The sequence below is a fragment of the Silurus meridionalis genome, chromosome 18 (assembly GCF_014805685.1).
Source record: "Silurus meridionalis isolate SWU-2019-XX chromosome 18, ASM1480568v1, whole genome shotgun sequence".
NCBI classification, from domain to species: Eukaryota; Metazoa; Chordata; class Actinopteri; order Siluriformes; family Siluridae; genus Silurus; species Silurus meridionalis.
The window spans coordinates 26,679,917-26,700,094 of NC_060901.1; the positions used below are offsets into that span (position 1 = coordinate 26,679,917).

At 42.0% G+C, this 20,178-nt stretch overlaps 3 protein-coding genes across 4 annotated transcripts in view; 2 read left to right on the forward strand and 1 right to left on the reverse strand.

The window, feature by feature from the left end:
* The first annotated feature begins 1,370 nt into the window (after window positions 1-1,370).
* Window positions 1,371-5,240, forward strand: LOC124401393 (tripartite motif-containing protein 16-like). Of its 2 annotated transcripts, XM_046873683.1 has the most exons (7): window positions 1,449-1,579; window positions 1,678-2,065; window positions 2,700-2,795; window positions 2,939-3,172; window positions 3,295-3,466; window positions 3,681-3,737; window positions 3,818-5,240. In XM_046873683.1, exons 2-7 carry the CDS (start codon window positions 1,685-1,687, stop codon window positions 4,351-4,353), a joined length of 1,476 nt encoding a protein of 491 aa, XP_046729639.1. In that variant the 5' UTR covers window positions 1,449-1,579; window positions 1,678-1,684; the 3' UTR covers window positions 4,354-5,240. The 2 variants fall into 2 exon arrangements, with proteins under 2 accessions (XP_046729638.1, XP_046729639.1); XM_046873682.1 differs by having other exon boundaries at window positions 1,371-2,065.
* Window positions 5,241-5,926: 686 nt separating this feature from the next.
* On the forward strand, window positions 5,927-11,105 carry LOC124401400 (tripartite motif-containing protein 16-like). The gene is made up of 6 exons (XM_046873693.1): window positions 5,927-6,549; window positions 8,204-8,299; window positions 8,432-8,665; window positions 9,621-9,792; window positions 10,057-10,119; window positions 10,196-11,105. The coding sequence occupies exons 1-6, from the start codon at window positions 5,956-5,958 to the stop codon at window positions 10,723-10,725; spliced, it is 1,689 nt and encodes a 562-aa protein (XP_046729649.1). The 5' UTR covers window positions 5,927-5,955; the 3' UTR covers window positions 10,726-11,105.
* A 675-nt stretch (window positions 11,106-11,780) lies between these two features.
* lama2 (laminin, alpha 2) overlaps window positions 11,781-20,178 on the reverse strand; it is a 95,423-nt gene continuing 87,025 nt past the window's right edge. Inside the window, 11 exon segments of the mRNA XM_046873802.1 lie at window positions 11,781-12,272; window positions 12,524-12,737; window positions 13,303-13,433; window positions 13,540-13,693; window positions 13,807-13,965; window positions 14,070-14,259; window positions 14,538-14,650; window positions 14,975-15,037; window positions 15,836-16,031; window positions 18,767-18,943; window positions 19,113-19,264. Of these exon segments, the coding sequence (XP_046729758.1) occupies window positions 12,118-12,272; window positions 12,524-12,737; window positions 13,303-13,433; window positions 13,540-13,693; window positions 13,807-13,965; window positions 14,070-14,259; window positions 14,538-14,650; window positions 14,975-15,037; window positions 15,836-16,031; window positions 18,767-18,943; window positions 19,113-19,264 (1,704 nt within the window). The 3' untranslated portion in view covers window positions 11,781-12,117.

Genomic DNA, 20,178 nt, shown 5'->3' on the forward strand with positions numbered 1-20,178 from the left:
GTCTGTGTTTCTCAATAGGAATGAAAACACTAGAGACAGAAGACCCTGGGAGATGTCTGATCTTTTGTGGGGGGTTTTTTTTTGTTTGTTTTTTTTATTGTTAAATAATGTAAAGACATTTGAACTGAATCAGGTGATTTTTTTTTTTTTTTTTACAATTGTTTTGCTGTTTTATACTGTGAATAGAATACAATACTGACTGCTGTTGTTCATAAATAACCACTAAACAATTGTTTTTTGTAAATAAATACAATTGAAATTGCGCATTCCTGTGTTTGTGTCGACGTCTGGGAAGCTTGCGAGCCGTCTAGAGATGGTTGAACTGTTTTTTTTTGTGGCACATCACGGTTTTTAGTTTGCGTTAGCACTTTTCAGCAAAACACACACACACTTTTCTGCATATTCAGCTCTCTGTACACAGGACGACGACTTTTGGCACACTGACTTATGAAGGTAGGTGCTCCCTGTGACTGTGTTTAGCCTTGTGCTGCCACCTGTTGGCGTGTTACAAAACTAGTCTCGAAACGTTTTTGATCCCACCACCTGGTCTTTTGTGCCCATTGTGAAAACTTTTACACCAATTTTAGTAAAGGCTGAAAATCCATGGACTAGACCACAAAAAAAGAAAAATAGTTTTGCATGTTATGCAAATTATTTCCAAATTCTAAATGGGTGGAGCATAATGTTTGGAATCGGTATAAAAGAAGAATTGCTGTATATGTTCCAGTTCATGACGTGTTTCTGGAGAAGTTCAAGGTCATGCTGCAACTTTCTTCCAAATGTGGCTGTTTTTTTTTTGACGTTTTTTGCTCCGTATATTGTTTTAGTCAAAATATTATGGATATATTACAGTGAAAACGTTTCAGAGATATCTGTACGTTCGTCAGTGATGATTCTGTTCCCGCTGGTGGTGGTCCCATGATGACGAAGTGAAGCAGGCTGTCAGGTGTTTCCACAGTCACAGTTCAGGTGTACCGAAAAATCTATTTTATAAAAACAAAACGTTCCGGATTGACTCGAACGCCCTTCATAATAACAAAATGGAGGGGAAAAAAATGCAAATGAAAAATATCTGGTCTTCAGGACCCTTGGTGCTAAGACCTCTATAAAAGTGGGCTTTCAAGGATATATATATATATATTACAGGTCTTATTTTTACGAAATATGACTGAATGTTAAACTTAAAAGATTAAAAACCTTAAATACTTAGTAAATGACATTAGCGCAATGGTATATTAAATTACAGGGAATTGGAAACTGGAAAAAACTAAATATCCACTTAAATACAATTATCATGTTTAAATCTTTAAAACATTATATCTCTATTCAGGCTTTTCTTCTCTCTCTTTTTCTCCTCCCACTTTTTTTTCCTACATGCAAAAGGGAACCATGCATACAGATTCCAGTGAAACCAAAACTGATCTGAGTGCTGTTTGTGCTCTCAGTGTGTAAATACAGGAAAATGGCGGAGGCAGGTATTTCAGTAGATCAGCTTTCTGTGGACCACTTCATCTGTCCAGTGTGTCTGGATCTCCTGAAGGATCCGGTGACTGTCCCGTGTGGTCACAGTTTCTGTAAGGTGTGTATTAATGGCTGCTGGGATCAGGAGGAACAGAAGGGTGTCTACAGCTGTCCTCAGTGCAGACGCACTTTCACTCCAAGGCCTGTTCTACGCAGAAACAACATGCTGGCTGAAGTGGTGGAGAAACTGAAGAAGAATTCTGAAGTCCAAACTGCTTCTCCTGATCACTGTTACGCTGGACCTGGAGATGTGGAGTGTGATTTCTGCACCGGGAGAAAAGACAAAGCCGTCAAGTCCTGTCTGGTGTGTGTGGCTTCTTACTGTGAAACTCACCTGAAACCTCATCTAGAAGTTCCTGCTTTGAAAAAACACACATTAACTGAAGCCTCAGCAAAGCTACAAGAGAAGATCTGCTCTGAACATGACAAGCTGATTGAGATCTACTGCAGAACTGATCAAACCTGCATCTGTTATTTATGTACGATGGATAAACATAAAGGACACAACGTCGTCACAGCCTCAGGAGAACGAGCTGAGAAACAGGTGAGAATCGATTTTAAATGGACTCATCTTAATGATTTTTCATGATTTTTCAATAAGACATTGAAAGTTTGTTCAGTCATGTTATAAGTAATCTGGTCAAACCGGTCCGTAATGTAGCCAAGACCCAGGGTGAGGCAGTGAAGGAGAGAAAGAGAACTCAAAGTTCCAACATACTTGTGTTACCACGTCTGCAAATTTTATCACAGACAGCAAGTTAGAACAAACCAACATGAAAATCTGCCACAGAGACGTCTGACATGACGTGTTCGACATACGGCGATGCTGCATTTGAGATGTTTTGAGTGTTTCAAGAGCGGAAGAACAAGTCAAGTTTATTTCTATAGCGCTTTTCACAACAGACATTGCCTGAAAGCAGCTTTACAGAAATCAACAGTTAAGGTGAATGATGTGTATTTATCCCTGATGAGCAGCTGAAACAGACTGTGGTGAAGGAAAAACTCCCTTAGATATTACGAGAAAGAAACCTTGAGAGGAACCAAACTCAAAAGTGGAACCCATCCTCATTTGGGTGACATCAAGAGTGTGATTATAGTCTAAGTGACACAATAGCTTTTATAGCTAATATGTTTATTTTATATAGCTTTTATCTTAAATATAACTGACGTGTTTTCAGAGTGAGTTAAAGAAGCAGCAGATGAAATCCCAGCAGAGAATCCAGGAGAAGCAGAAGAAGGTGCAGGAGCTGAAACAGGCTGTGAACACTATAAAGGTGAGCAGAGAGCAGAGACGGAGCTGCTCCTAGAAACACACACAACATGGACAACATGGAGTCATTTAGAGTCCCAGTGACAGAGGGAATGATAGATGTGTGTGTGTGTGTGTGTGTGTGTGTGTGTGTGTGTGTGTCAACAGCTCAGTGCACAGACAGCAGTGGAGGACAGTGAGAGGATCTTTACTGAGCTGATCAGCTCCATGGAGAAAAAGCGTTTGGAGGTGAAGGAGATGATCAGAGCTCAGGAGGAGGCTGAACTGAGTCGACCTGAACGACTCCTGGAGGAACTGGAGCAGGAGATCACTGATCTTCAGAGGAGAGTCACTGAGATGGAGCAGCTTTCACACACACACGATCACATCCATTTCCTCCAGGTAACACACACTGTCTGATCTACAGAACCAGCTGTACTGCAATGTGGTCTAAAATGTGCCATTGTTTTTCCCAGATCCTGGCGTAGCTTAATTAGCAATGTTTAAAAATGTGCTTTCTGTAGGCTTTAGCTTCTGGACGTCGGTCTCCTCCAATAGAAAGACCAGATTTTCACACATCCAGCATCACTGTCCATCAACATCACTTATCAGATGGAATGAGGAAATATTTCTCAGATCTAAAGAAGAAACTTGAGGAATTCTGTGAGGAGGAATTCAACAAAATCCCTGCACAAGGTAAGAGGAGCTGTTCCTGCTGGAGAAACACAATGATGGAGGTCTTTACTCGCTCTGTGACAGAGTGATGTCGAGGGGTCAGTCTTCATTCCTTTGCTGAGGTGAAGGAGTTTGTGTTCAAACTCTGGTGCTTCAAGGCTGAAGTCTGACACATGACTTACACACGTTTCTGATCTGTCTATATTTCTGAAAGGTTCTTTTTCTTTCTTTACAGTTGAGGATGTTCAGATTTTACTCTCAGAGCCAAAAAGAAGAGAAGATTTCCTAAAACGTAGGCATAAATCATTTAAGATGAATTATTTATCACCTAGCAAAAAATCTGTGTTACCTTTTATTATGTTTTTTTTTTAGGTTTCTGTTATCTGACTCTGGATCCCAATACGGCGTATCATACCCTCAGTCTGTCTGAGAAGAACAGAGAAGTTATATTCAGTAAGAATAAGCAAACATATTCAGATCATCCAGAGAGATTTGAATGCATCGCTCAGGTGTTGTGTGAGGAGAGTGTGTGTGGACGCTGTTACTGGGAGGTGGAGTGGACTGATGGTGGTTTTGGAGGTGTGTTCATTTCAGTCTCATATAAAGACATCAGAAGGAAAGGTCGGGGTGATGAGTGTAGGTTTGGACGCAACAATCAGTCCTGGAGTCTGCATTGTTTTTCTTCTTCTCTCTGTTTCTATCACGGCAACATTAAGACTGATCTCAGAGTTCCGCCACCGTTCAGAATAGGAGTGTATGTGGATCACAGTGCAGGAACTCTGTCCTTCTACAGCGTCTCTGACACCATGAAGCTCCTCCACAGAGTCCAAACTACATTCACTCAGCCACTATATGCTGGATTTGCAGTCGGTCCATTTTCAACAGCGCGATTATGTGATTTAGAATAACAGATCTTTAAATAAATTGTGCAGTTGTGCCCTCAGGAGAACTGGTTACTTCGCCAGTAATGTTGTTTAGAGTAATGAAAAGAAAGTCTGGCATTTCCATGAGTCTTGCATCATAGCTCTTCCAGCAGAAATGAAGTGAAACCATGTCATGAGCATCCTGTAGAATTTGCACACATTGTGATAAGTTTGATGTATGAATGCAGGAATGTTTGCTTGTTAATCATCCACACGAATTTTAAATGTATTCTTCTCAGTGGCCAATTCTGCCCTCTGCTGGCAAAAATACTGTTCACACAATTCTCACCAGGTATACCAAGCAGATGGAAGATCGATCATTTTCATGATTTCTTTAATTCATTCAATCTCGTATATAGGAAACAGATGACAAAAGAAAGAAAAACTTGGACTAGAAGAGTTGAGATATAAACTACTCAATTCTGTTTCCTGAACATCACCTACGGAGATACTGTGATGCTTTGCTCATATGGTAGAAAATTATTGAATCACTCTTTGAGACGACTCATTCTTCTGAGTCACCTGAGTCAAAATGAACGAATCATTCATGCGAACGATACCTTTGGTTAAGGACAATGTACAGTGTGATCAGTGTAAGCACCAAGACCTCAGCTCCGACCTGAGGTTTATCCCAATAGTAGCTAAACGTTAATTTGTACTCACTGGGGTACAAACATACAGACTAATCAAAGCTCAAAGTCAAAACAGGTTCCTGCAATAAGGAAACAGTCAACAGAAGTAAAAGAGGAAACCTTTTATACCTGATATATGAGCCTATTTTTCGTTATTTGGTTTTGTATTGTACGTTCAGTTTGCAATTTTTAATTTGCTTTTTCAAACTTTGCCTGACTTCTTTAAATAAAGCATATGTTTGCAACTGCATGGGTTATGTCATTCTCGGAATGCTGTTCTCCTTCATTATTACATTTTTGTTCTACTTTAACACACCTTGCTCTGCAATTCAGATTTCATTTAACACCGAGACACTCCTTAGATAAAAATTTAAGTTGGGATAAAATGGTTCCACAGCCCCGAGTTTCACAATTAAAATCCCAAAACCCAAAGTCTACCTGAGACTAATAAAAATTCCAATCATCTGCATGAGCTAGTGAATTGAGCCATGGACGATTAGCCATAATTGTGCTAAAGTATGCCTCAGGACACATCTACACTTATACATTTCAAAATGGTGTTTTCATCTAAAAACACTTTCATTTTTGTTTTAGTTTCCCAAAAGTCGCTCACCCTCAGTTAACCGTCTGAAAACATCCCTGTTTTGCGCTCTTCAAAAAGACTCTTCAACCCACGCCATTTTCCACCTGCCTTTTATTTACTTTCTAGCTATTTCAGAGTGTGTACCCTGACTTACCTTTAAATTAAGGGCAAGTTTAAGGGTATTTTTAAACATACACCAGTTTATCTATAAATTTATACTAAACCTCAAGTTGAAGTTACTGTCACAGAGGTTAGCAAAACATCGTGACACCTTATAGCTCCACCCATTCTCTCTGTAGCACTATATATTCAAGTTATTCAACAAAAACGAAACTGGTCTCTGCATTCTCCTCTCTCTAACTCAGAGTGAAAATGGCAGAGGCCAGAATTTCAGTAGATCAGGATCAGTTTATCTGTTCAGTGTGTCTGGATCTCCTGAAGGATCCGGTGACTGTCCCGTGTGGTCACAGTTTCTGTAAGGTGTGTATTAATGGCTGCTGGGATCAGGAGGATCAGAAGGGTATCTACAGCTGTCCTCAGTGCAGAGACACTTTCACTCCAAGGCCTGTTCTACGCAGCAACAACATGTTGGCTGAAGTGGCGGAAAAACTAAACAAGAAAACTGAACTCCAAGCTGCTTCTCCTGATCACAGTTACGCCGGACCTGGAGATGTGGAGTGTGATTTCTGCACCAGGAGAAAACACAAAGCTGTCAAAGCCTGTCTGGTGTGTCTGGTTTCGTTCTGTGAAACTCATCTGAAACCTCATCTAGAAGTTCCTGCTTTAAAAAATCATATGTTAATTGAAGCCTCAGCAAAACTACATGAGAAAATCTGCTCTGAACATAACAAGCTGACTGAGATCTACTGCAGAACTGATCAAACCTGCATCTGTTATATGTGTATGATGGAAAATCACAAAGGGCACAAAACTGTCACTGCTGAAGAGGAAAGAAGTGAGAAACAGGTAGGAATAAAACATTTTTACTCATTAAAAACTCACTTATAAAAATTCCCTAAAAATTTGTGGCATGATCAAGTGTTATTACTGTTGGTTTTAATCTGGTCAGACCAGTCGGTAAAAATGTAAGCGATTTCGATGGCAAGCCACACCTAGCCATCCTAGCAGGCATTGAATGTGCATCAAATCAACATACCATGATGGATTTTTAGAGTGAACACAAACTTGCAAACCCTCACCTTAGGGCACCATAACCACCAGAAAGCTCTAATCACAGTGGGTCTTCTTAGTTGCCCTCATGGGTCGAGCACCCATTATTATTATTTTTATTTTTTATACTACTTTAGGTAGCCAGTATGGGTAGCTGTAAACAACCACACTTGCACACTAGCTAGGTCCCTTTTGATCCAGCTGACTTTTGATCTTTACCAGTCATGCAATTCCCAAAGCCCCACATTGAATCAGTCTCTGATGTGCGGTAGTCTGGTCACCAAGAGAACAACCAGGGACCCCAGGACTTGGAACTGCGGATTGGAACCAGCCCACCATTCCATTTTGAAACGTGTCCCTATCATCAAACAAGACTCCCTCAGCTGTTGTGCAGAGCTGAAGATGAAACAAACTATATTGAAAAGAGTGACAAGTGATCTTTGGGTGTCTGGGAGATGCAGTGAAGGACCTCCTTTTTTACCCTGGAATACTTCACTTGTGTCCAGCCAGCTGGGTTTTCTTGATAGCAATGGGATACCGTTCCACCTCTGGCCATGCCAATTCAGCTGCATCATGGGGAGCCGGGAGACACAACTAGAGACATAGTGAGTGGCAGCAGCTTCTGGAGTGTCTGGCAGCTCTTGCTAAGGGCTTCAATGTGCAATTAACTGTAGAGAGCATGGAGTGATTGATGTTGGGTTGGTGGAACAGGGCAAAGTATTCAGATCTTTCCAAGTTAAGGTCTCAAAGTCTTTCTTTAGATCCTGGGCATCCTGTTTAACCCTGACATGTGAGTGTGAGGAGGAAGACTATAAAGACAAGTGGAATTTTTGCTGAGCTCCAGGCTCATGATTATTATTTGAACTGCACTTTTTGGTGTACTTTTAAAATGTAACCAACAACAAAACACTAAGCCGAAACAGGTTAATCCTAGGACACCCATGGCCATTGTGCTTCAGGTGACTTTTTTTCTTACTATCTTTCAAATGATCTTGAAGATATGTAAGAATTATTAGAGAAAAATTTAAGCAAATTATTCATTCTCAGTCTTAGTAGAGGGGAGGTGGTAACTCTGTGGTTAAGGCTCTGGATTACTGATTGGGGGTTTAAGCCAGAAAATCTCCAAGATGCCACTCTTGGGGTCCTTGAGCAAGGCCCTTAACACTCTGTGCTCCAGAGGCGCTGTATGTGCTCTGACCCTAGCTTCCTAACATCGCTGGGATATGTGAAGAAATAATTTTACTGTGCTGTCAAGTACATCTGAGAAGTGTCAGTCTTTTTGTCAGTCACCTTGTTGGCTACCATACATCATATTGATGTAGTTGCATAAACATTGGTGGGAATAATAAAAAAAAGTAAATTTATACCTAATGATGCCTTAATTGTCCTACATATGCACCCACCAAGTTCATAGTTCATAATCTCAGCAATATTGATGATTTCTTCCCAGAGTGAGTTAAAGGAGGAGCAGATGAAATCCCAGCAGAGAATCCAGGAGAAGCAGAAGAAGGTGCAGGAGCTGAAACAGGCTGTGAACACTATAAAGGTGAGCAGTGAGCAGAGACGGAGCTGCTCCTAGAAACACACACAACATGGACAACATGGAGTCCTTTAGAGTCCCAGTGACAGAGGGAATGAGAGATAAATAAATAAATGAACCTTCATGTTCTTGTGTCAGCTCAGTGCACAGACAGCAGTAGAGGACAGTGAGATGATCTTTACTGAGCTGATCAGCTCCATGGAGAAAAAGCGCTCGGAGGTGACGGAGATGATCAGAGCTCAGGAGGAGGCTGAACTGAGTCGAGCTGAACGACTCCTGGAGGAACTGGAGCAGGAGATCGCTGATCTTCAGAGGAGAGTCACTGAACTGGAGCAGATTTTACACACACACGATCACATCCATTTCCTCCAGGTAACACACACTGTCTGATCTACAAAAGACAAAACAAAAGACAGGAAAAGATGCATGTTATTAAAATGTAATAATATGTAGACAATCTTTCACAGATGGATGAAGCTTTGCCCATCTTTACTTCTGAGAGGCTGTGCCACTCTAAAATAACTATTTTTACCCAATCATCTATTTTAGAGAGGCACAGCCTCTTAGAATTAAAGATGGGCAGAGCTTCATCCATCCGTGAAAGATTGTCTACAAATTATGAAACAACTTCAGAGTAATGTTCAACATAAAATTGCAAAACATTTAAATATCTTATCATTTATATTTCATAATATGATCAAATGTTTTAAAGAATCTGGAGAAATCTCATTAACACCTCCAGAAATCATTGTCTGTGAACACAGTTTGGCGTGTCATCCACAAGTACAGGTTAAATCGTTATCATGCAAAGAAGACGACATGCGTGAACATGATTCAGAAACGTCGCCATCCTCTTTGAGCCGAAGCTCATTTAAAATGTACTGAGGCAAAGCGGAAAACTGTGGTCAGATGAATCGAAGTTTTAATGTCATTTAGGAAACAGTGGATAACATGTCCTCCAGACTAAAGAGGAGAGGGATCATCTGGCTTTTCTATCAGTTCAAAAAGTCGCATCTCTGATGGTATGGGAGTGTATTAGTGACTGTGGAATGGGCAGCTTGTACATTTGGAAAGGCTCCATCAGTGCTGAACTCTATATACAGGTTTTAGAGCAACAAATGCTTAAAAGGCCCTGATCATCAGTTGCCACAGTCATCAACACCACATTGCGATTTCCATTCTGATGTTTAAAGTAAAAAAATCAACTATATTAACATTGAGATGTCGAGATTTCCTGGTTTGATAACGAAGGATCTGGATGAGATGTTTGTGTTCAAATGCTCAATAATGACTTATTTTACATTTAAATTAATATTGCGTTTTCTAGACTTTTGCTTCTGGCCGTCAGTCTCCCCCACAAGACAGACCAAATTTCCACACGTCCAACATCACGTTCAATTGGAATCTAACATTCCCTGAAGTGAGGAATTCTCTTAAAATTCTGAAAAGTAAATTAACGGAACTGTGTACAGAGGAATTTGGCAAAATCCGTCCACAAGGTAAGATGAGCTGTTCCTCTTGGAGATGATGGACATCTTTACTAGACCGAGTCCTGACAAAATATTTATTTTAAAAGTAATTTGCTATTCTTGTATTTGGATTTTTTTGTAGTTGATAGTTGTAAAAGTTGTGTTACATATGCAAACATTTTTATCACTATTATTGTAGTCGGACTTCCACAAGCTGAATTTAAATCCACTTTTCTTGAACCTCCAACTTTTAGACAAATGATGATGCTATTGGCTTTTCATTTCTCTCCACAGCTGCAGCAGTTCAGCAGGCAATCTTACCTTCGATGCCGGAGAGCCGAGAAGATTTCCTGAAATGTACATCCATCAAATCAGAAAAAAAAAAGTGTGTGTCTCATTTTGTATATTAAACCCAATTTTTCTTTTATTTTAGATTTCTGTTATCTGACTCTGGATCCAAAAACGGCATATCGCAACCTCATTCTGTCTGAGAAGGACAGAGTGGTGAGACACAGCCAGAGAAAGCTGACGTATTCTGATCACCCAGAGAGATTTGTGAACATCGCTCAGGTGTTGTGTAAGGAGAGTGTGTGTGGACGCTGTTACTGGGAGGTGGAGTGGAGCGGTGATGGAGGTGTCTTCCTGTCAGTCTCATATAAAGACATCAGCAGGAAAGGACAAGACGATGAGTGCGTGTTCGGACGCAACAGTCAGTCCTGGAGTCTGTATTGTTCGCCGTCATCTCTTGCTTTCTATCACAACAACATCAAGACTGATCTCAGGATTCCGTCATTGTCCAGAATAGGAGTGTACGTGGATCACAGTGCAGGAACTCTGTCCTTCTACAGAGTCTCTGACACCATGAGGCCCTTTCACAGAGTCCAAACCACATTCACTCAGCGTCTGTACGCTGGCTTCTGGGTTGGCATTAAATCAACTGTAAGGTTGTGTGATCCAGAATAACAAGATGGTGTGAAGCATCACAAGTCAACTTCTAAAACTGCATGACTTCAAGATGATACCTAAACTGCATACATACAGCTGGTAAATTATGCCTTTTGTATGAAGAAACTGATTGCTCAGGTGTGATTTTGGAACATTCTTCTGCACAAACACTCATCAAATCTTGAAGATTCTGTGGGCCTATTCTATGAACTCTGATCTTCAGTTCTTTCTATAGATTTTTGGCATTAATAGGATTTAAGGCAGGTGATTGGCTGGAACATTCTTTGCTATGTTTCCACACGGACGGTTTTAATTGCCGGATGGCGGATTTGGTGCTCGATTTGAGACTCTGCGCATCAGTAAAACAAATGTTTTGTGATTAAAAATTAATTTTTAAAAGGCCCTTTTAAAAAAGATTTTTTTTTTTTTTATATATATATCTGAGTAAAGAAAGGACATCATGAATAAACGTGTGATGCATTGAAGGTTTTCATTTCGCAATTAAAAATTATGCACGCTGCATAATTTTGATTAAATTTAATGGATTTGTGTTAACGGGTTATTAACACGTCCATTTTTCACTCACCTGAAAAAAAAATATTCTAAAGGTTTTCTATAAAAAAAGAAAACAAAAAGAAGAATATTTGGAGGTTCACGGTCCTGTGCATTCAGAGGTTCTAGATCCTTTTAGAGTCTGGATTCTAGTAACATGCACAATATGCGATATTCAAAAACCTTTTCTTTTTAACCACTGATCATTTCCGCCCTCTGCTGGTGAAATTCTATATTCTCTCTGTCTCTCTTTCTTTTTCTCTCTCCTCCAGTCCCATAATATAATCGATATTTATATTTTTTTGTCATTAATACTATCCAACCTTGGGTGTTGCTGTAATGGAATGCACATCAACATGTTGCAGTCCAGACCGATTTCAGTGTGACACACAGTTTGGATCAGGTTTTGGGTAAAATGTAAATCAAAAGCAGATTTGTGGGAACAGTCTAAAAAAGGACCTTATATGGATGGAAAAGTGTCCCAGGCGTCCCAAAACTTGGTCTTGGTAAGAAAACAGGACTCATGAGGAACAGTGGTTTTTATTTATAGTCAGGAAAAGTACAAGTCTCCTGAAAATGACGCTTCAGTACTGTAAGAAAGTCGTCTATCGCTACACAAACCCTTGACGCTGGGATTGGTTCGTTAAAAAAGCATAGAAGCATGACAGGAAAAGATGGAGAACATGGAGAACATCAAGACCCTGAAAATCAAATGTGTGTTATTTTGGTTTGGGTCCATTTCTTCCACTGCTTTGGGTTTCTTTGGTGGTTCTTCATGTAGATATAGACAAATGGTTAGTGTGTGTGTGTGTGTGTGTGTGTGTGTGTGTGTGTATGTGTGTGTGTGTGTGTGTGTGTCTAGGCAGCGGGACATGTAAGAGGCTGGACCCCAGTAATCTCTGTCGCTTTGTTGAGCTGAACCTCCAGGACCTTTCCCGCTTTAATGAGCTTTATGTTCCTCATGCAGCCTTTAAAGGGGGCGCTGGTGGTCAGGCCGAACTGCTTCAGGCCCTCTGTAAAACACACACACACACACACCCCAAGAAATACATTACTAATAATGACATTATTGAATATTATTAATGATTATTGTTAAGATCATGTTTGTTTGAATAAATATGCAATTTGTGGGTGTTTCTCTGTAAAAGTGGGTGGAGCCAATGTTAATAATCCTGAAACGGTCCCTTCAATATAAAAAAAAATCGCAGCTTTTCTACACACATCCTAACATGCTGTCACCATGGTGACGGTTCGATGGACGCACCTGGGTATCCGCCCACAAAGACGGGGTCGTTTGTGTCGGCGGAGGCGGAGCTAGCGTCCGGACTGGCTGCTTCCGATTTTTGTCCGTCAACAATAAGCTCGAGACGGTGCTTCAGTTTATGGGCGGTGACCGAATGCCATTGGCCGTCACAGAGCCCCGCCCCCTGGGAGGTTGCCGTGACACGCCCCACTCCGTTATCCGCATGGAAGAGGAGCTGAAGGGACGGAGAGAAACAACGCAAGTCTTTCAATTCCTTAACTCCCTTCCTTTCTCTCATTGTCTCTAAAGCTTCTATTCTTCGCATTTCTTCCTCTTTTCACTCGTTCCTGTCATCCATCCCTCTTTGTTGAACAGCTTTTATTACTCCTTTTTAATTAAACCCCTCTCTCTCTCGTTTCTTTGTCTCGTTCATTCTTTCTCTCCTTCCTTTTTTTAAAACTTCATTTAACACTCCGTTTTTCTATCCCTTCTTACACTTTTTTCTCTCTATCATCTTTTTTTGGCACCTTTCTATTCCTTTCTATTCACCTTGCAATCTCTCTTCTATTTCTCTCTTTCTTTTCTCTCTCTATTTCATCCCTCTTTTGGACACAATTTATTCCTACTCCTCTCTCACTTTCTTTCTCAATCCTTCCTTTTCTTTTTGTGTCATTTCTTCCTTCTTTCCTTTCTTTAACTCCATTTATACTACTTTGTTCCATTCCTCTTTTTATCTATGTTTTATCTCTCTCTCTCTCTCTCTCTCTCTCTCTCTCTCTCTCTCTCTCTCTTTCTCTCACCTTGCCGTTGATGAGTTCGATGCCGAGGCCGTCCATCGTCTGGCCGCTGACGCCGAGCAGAACTCCAGTAGCGGTGCTGGTGCGGAACTCCAGCGCCACCGTCACCTCGTTCCCCACTCTGTAGGTGCTCACTGTAAAATCGGTAATGGGGTTTGAGACGCAGCCGAGGCTTTTTAAGCTCCTACACAGTTCTAACACACTCCTCAGTGTGTGATCTGAAACACAGCCTGCGCTAACCTGCTTTAGCGTAGCCCGTGCCGCTGAAGTACGAGCCGCTCTGCACGCTGGTAAAGCACGAGCCCACGCGGTAACTGGAGCTCGGATGGTCCAGATCCTGAGGCCCGTTCGTCATACGGAAGTTTCTGATGCAGCCGTTAATGCTGTACACCACCTACACACACACACACACACACACACACACACACACACACACAATGCCAGCATACGTGTCAATATATCAGCTATTTATATATGTGTGGTTGTGTGCATGTGTGTGTGCAGTACCGGTCCTATGCGCTTGGTGGTGTAGTTTAGAGGAAGACCCCCGACGTACAGCTTCCCCACCACGTCCAGGATGTCAGCTTTCTTCGGACTCACGGTGTGTTTGATGTAACGTCCGTCTACAGTCAGGATTCCCCTCTGTTTATCCCTAAGCACTTTAATCTACACACACACCATTAAGCCAATATTTAGGGTGCCAATATTTATAGAGACAGACAGACACACAGACAGACAGACAGACAGACAGACAGATATTCTGGTTGAACCTTGTGCCAGTGGCCGTCGTTGATGATACGGGGGACGCTGACGGACGTGTTGCCGCTGCCGAGGTCGAAGCTTAGGTGAGCCATCCCCTCCTTCACCTGCACCGTGGCGAAGTCAGCGTGATTTATTCTGGCCATGTAGAACACCAGCCCCGAATCTGCCTCAGTCCTCAACTCGAACTCTATAATCAGGCTTCAACAAAATCACCAAATATGTAAATCATGTTTTAGAATATGCAAATGAGGTGATTTGCATACTGGAAGATGATTCGTTTTGATCGTTTATGTCATTTATGATGCGATTTGCCACCTAATGTTCCCACTGAGGGAAAAAAACAAAAACCCATGATAGATAGATAGATAGATAGATAGATAGATAGATAGATAGATAGATAGATAGATAGATAGATAGATAGATAGATAGATAGATAGATAGATAGATAGATAGATAGATAATGATTTGATCTTCACCTGTTCTTCACCTTCCGGTCGTCAAACTCAAACTCCATATGGCTGTTCCTCGAGAGACCGAACTGCTTCGCTAAATCCAGGACCTCAGGCTCCGCCCCCACCGCACAGGAGACCTGTGATTGGACAAACAGAAAGTCAATCAGGAGATAGATCATGTTCCACTGTTTGGGTGAAAACCTCTGAACACAAACTGTGTGTGTGTGTGTGTGTGTGTGTGTGTGTGTGTGTGTGTGTGTGTGTGTGTGTGTGTGTGTGTGTGTGAGGAGCACTGGAGGTGCGGTGCAGATGGTGTCCTGCAGATGGCAGTAAAGTACACAGCATGGCAGTTCTGGGGCTCTCTCTCGTGTGTGTGTGTGTGTGTGTGTGTGTGTGTGTGTGTGTGTGTGTGTGTGTGTGTGTGTGTGTGTGTGTGTGTGTGAGTTTTAGAATAGCATTACCGATGGTTCATGGACATCGATGGGCACGGCAGGAACGGTGATGACATCAGCAGGAGGCGTGGCCTAGAAGCAGCAGGGTGAACATGGTATCATGCAGGGTATCATGCAGCGATTTTTTCACAGGTGTTAGGAAAAGAAAATTAGGGTGTCCCAATACTTTTGCCGTATCAGGTCTCCCCGTGACAGATATCAAAGAAAAGAAAGTGGGCGACGTTTTTTTCTGGTAGCACCAGTTAACGCTAGCAGCAAAAACAATTCGCTAGCTACTTAACAAATTTATTTAAAGAAAATCCTAGCATGTTCAGCTAAAGCCTTTTTAGACAGACTGAGTAATGTTTTAATTGATTCTGTAATGCTATTCGCGAAGTCCTACGTAACTGGCGATGAGACGGAAAGAAGGAATAAAAAAAAAACAACAATGTGGTGGCCAAATGAAAATGTATGCCATATAATGGGATCGGAGTGGGCGTGGCCTCGGCGGACAGGGAGTTGCTTGGGGGAAAACGTTCTTCAGGGTGATGAAGCTGCTAAATGAGGCGGCACAGGAAGCACAATCATCATTAGCGTTGGAGCTGTTAGCGACGGTTCAAGAGGAGAGAAAAGGTGAAGCGCTAGCGTGGTGTAGCTTTTCCTCTCGTCCTCTTTCTCCCTCTCTTCATCCATCTCACTCCACTTCTGTCTCTCTAGCCCTCTCAATATATAACTCCTGCCCTCACCCCATCTTTGAGGCTAATGGCCTGGAAAAGTGCTCCATTTTTATAGCCTTCTACACACACACACACACACACACACACACTCGCAGCAGCTGTTCTCCAACCCATCAGATGCCACCATTTTTTTTTTTTTTTACACAGGACGTACCGTAGAAGGTGGAGCCGGTGGCCTCACTGTATAAGTGGGTAATTTGGGCGGGGTTACTTCCTTCTCCTCGTCCTCTTTTTCCTCCTCTTTTTCTGCACCTGGTGGTGGCGGTGGAGGTCGAAGAGGTGGGGCGACGTCAGGACACCGCCCGATTTCGGCGTTTTCGAAGGCCACCGGCTGCGAGAAGTCCATCGGGCTGCAATTGAGCGACAGGTTAATGGAATTAGATGCAAAATATCAATCAAATAAGGCCACGCCCATTTTTCTAGCTAGTATAAATCAAGGGGTAGTGAGGTAGCTAGCATGTACAAGTCCCGATTGGGATCATATTAGGACAACATACCATGATTCCCACTATCAGTTCATTGCTAACTTTAGCTAATAGCTAGCTATCAGACTTAGCAAAGTTTGTTATAAACGTTTCCGTGTGCCACATTGTGCTCCTGTCGTACTTTAAAAAAACTTGTCATGATGCAACAAGATTTTAATGATTCTAACAACGGGAATTTTGTGTTTATTCGGTGAATTTTAGGTAGATTAGCATTCCAATTAGCTACATTATCAATTCTGAGAAAACAATGCTAGTTAAACAAATAGTTTGACAGGCTTAGCTAACAAAAATTAAAAAGAAAAAGAGTTGAGTTCTTAATTACAAACTCCTAATTAACCAAATAGCTAGCCGAAGATTAGCTAGCAAGCCAAAAATGAGGTGGCAGAATTTTATTTACTAGCTAGCTAACCACTTAGACAATTCCTTATAGTTTCCTTAGTAGCTAGCTAATCAGCAAACTAACAGCTGTCCGATTTGTGATTCGCTAGCGACAGACTAGCTGCTAATTGTAAGCGTGAGCTTGCTAACCAGAACTAGCCTTCCCTTGCCTTGTTTCTCGGGTCAAAAAATGAGAATACCCTACATCATATCATTACATCAATATCAAGGGCTGAGGTTAGGGGTGAATTTTGATACACGGTGCAAACACCCACCCACCCAATCACCCACCCACACACACACACACACACACAAACGCCAGAGTGACTAGTGAATAATGGCCACAGTTATGAGCAAGGACACACTCGTTTAACGCTCCGCCACTGAGGTCAAGGGCTTTCTGACAGAGATTCATACTCATCATTAGCGAAAGAAAAACCTGGCGATTCATTTATATGACTGCACCTCAAAACAGAGCCGCCGGCCGGGCGCGAGGCTCATTTTAAACCGCCACACACACACACACACACACACACACACACACACACACACACATCGCACCTAGCTTCTGGTGTGTGTACGGCAGTAACGGCTAATGCAGCTCATCGGATTTACAGCATGTTATTATCGACCCTGATACACAGCTCCATTACTTTATTACAGCAGTAAAAACGTTCTCAGGGCTTTCTTCAGCCAGTAGGGGGAGCACACGGCCTGGTTTACCAAAAAAACTCTGTTTTCTTTCTACTTCTGGTTGTCCTGTTGTGGTTTTTTGTGTTGTGTTGTTGAGATATAAAGTGGATGTATTTGTAAGTAATTTAAGTACAAGGACACCAGTTTTTGGCTTTTGAAAGAAATGCATGAGTTAGAGTGTGTGTTAAAGTGTGTAGGAGTTTTAGTGTGTGTGTAGGGGTGTGTAGCTGTGAGTAGGAGTGTGTAGGGCTTTGTTTAGTGTGTGTAGAGGTTTGTTTTGTGTGTGTAGAGGTGTTTAGGTGTGTTTTGAAGTTTGCTTTGTGTGTGTAGAGGTGTGTAGGTGTGTGTAGGGGTTTGTTTAGTGTGTGTATGTGTGTAAGTGTGTAAGTGTCGTGTTTATAGGAGAGTGTAGCTGTTTATTAGTATGTTTATTTAGGAGTGTGTTTTGTGTGCAGGTGTGTGTAGGAGTGTGTAGGAATGTGTAGGTGTGTGTAGGAATGTGTAGTGTGTCGGTGCGTGTAAGAGTGATTGTGAGTGTGAAGGTGTGTAAAAGTGTGTGTGTAGGATTGTGGTGGAGTGTGTAGGTGTGTTTCAAGAGTGTAGGTGTGTAGGAGTGTGGTGGAGTGTGTGTAGGTGTGAATGAGTGTGTAGGCTTTTGTAGAAATGTGTTGGTTTTGTGTAGGTGTGTTTACCAGTTTTACCAGTGTGTAGGTATGTGTAGGAGTGTGCAGGTGTCTGTAGGTGTGTGTAGGAGTGTGTAGATTTATGTAGGTGTCTGTGTAGAAGTCTGAAGGTGTGTTTAGGTCTATGTAGGTGCACATAGAAATGTGTAGGTTTGTGTAGATGTGTGTAGGTGTGTATTGATGTGTGTTGGAGTGTGTAAGTGTTTATAGGGGTGTGTATGGGTGTGTTTAGGTTATGTAGGTGTGTGTATAGGTGTGTGTAATTGTAGGCATGTTTAGGAGTATATAGGTGTGTATAGGTGTGTGTAAAGGTGTGGGTAGATGTGTGTATAGGTGTGTGTATGTGTGTATAGGGTGTAAAGATGTCTGTATATGTGTAGGTGTGTAGGCATGTTTAGGAGTGTGTAGGTGTGTGTATAGGTGTGTATAGATGTGTGTAGGTCTGCATAGGGGTATGCAGGCGTGCTTAGGAGTGTGTAGGTTTGTGTAGATGAGTGTATATGTGTGTGTAGATTTGTGTAGATGTGTGTATAGGTGTGTGTATAGGGTTGTGTAGGTGTGTATGGGGTGAATATGGGTGTGTAGGTGTTAATAAGTCTGTGTAGGTGTGAATAGGTATGTATAGGTGTTTTCAGTGTGTGTAGGTTTGTGTAGATGTGTATAGGTGTGTGTAGGTTTGTGTAGATGTGTGTATAGGTTTGTATAAGGGTGAGTAGGCATGTTTAGGAGTGTGTAGGTGTGAATAGGTATGTATAGGTGTCTTTCGGTGTGTGTAGGTTTGTGTAGATGTGTATAGGTGTGTGTAGGTTTGTGAAGGTGTGTATCGGTGTGTGATGATAGACGTACATGGTGTTGATCAGAAGGTTCCAGATGCAGCCCTCAAACGGCCGGCCGGGTCTCTGCAGGCCTCCAGCCATGTCAGCTGGAATTCCGCCCACAAACAGCCTCTGGATTATGATTGGCTGATCATTGGGTAGTGCCTGCTCTATTCGGTCCTCTTCATCCACCTGCACTGAGAATGAGCTAACACACACACACACACACACACTGTCAAAGTCCAATCTGTACTTTTACAAGGATAAATGAAAGAATGTAGAAGAAAGAAAGAAGAAAAGAAAGGTGAAAATGTGAAATGGAGATGAAGAGATGAAGATAGAAAGATGACTAGGGCGTAAATTAATGCTTCTCTCACCCTCCTGAGTGGCGGCGGATGCGCAGTGAGTGCTCAAGTCCATCATGTAAAATCACTTCGTCAGGTTTTCTAATGGCGCGACGTGGGTTCTTACTGCCACTGAACACCAGCACCTCCAGAGATCCTTTAATCAACTGGACTGACACGTACGGCTACAGAAAGGAGAGAGAACAGAAAGGACAAAAGAGGAACTTATTTTACATAGAACCTGCTAAAAAGAGTAGAATCAGACAAACAGCTAGGTAAGAAACAACCTGAGAATCAGATGATCGGACACATAGATGGCCAGTCGAACAGACCAGGACCAGGCAGACAGACATCCAACCAGATGGAATGACAGACAACTAGACAGACAGATTAATCGAGTATATATGTAGGCAACCAGTCAGACACGAAGCAAGACAGTCAAACAGCCAATCAACCAGATGAATCAACAGACAAGCAGAGACCAATCAAACAGATATGTAGTCAGACACACAGCCAGAGAGTCGACAAAACAATCAACGAAAATGGAATGAGAGACATCTAGACAGACCAATCAAGCGTATTTGTAAGAAGACAACCAGCCAGATGGAACCATAGATAACTAGACAGAGACAGAGAGACAGACAGTCTAATCAAACAGATATGTAGACAAACATCCAACCAGATGGGACGACAGACAGACATATATGTAGACAGACAAACCACCAACCATATCAAGTATTAGACAACTAGACAGACAGACAGATTAATCAAGCATGTATGTAGAGAGCCAGTCAGAAACACAGCCAGACCGTCAGACAGAGATCCAACCAGATAGAACAGACAGACAGATAGATGACAACACAGATACACTAATAACAGCCGACCAGAACTGGTCCTGCATCACTTATTAATTAACAGAACCTGCTCTGGTTTTGGTAGCATGACAGGGAACCTTGTTCCACCTCTGCACATAGGCGTGCAGAGTCTAACAGCTCGTGTCAGAGGAACTTTACAGCAAATGTTTCACCCTTGGAATGGATTAACAGAATCTGCAAACCAGGTCTAAAGCCTTAGATGAGTGACCTGAGGAACATACAAC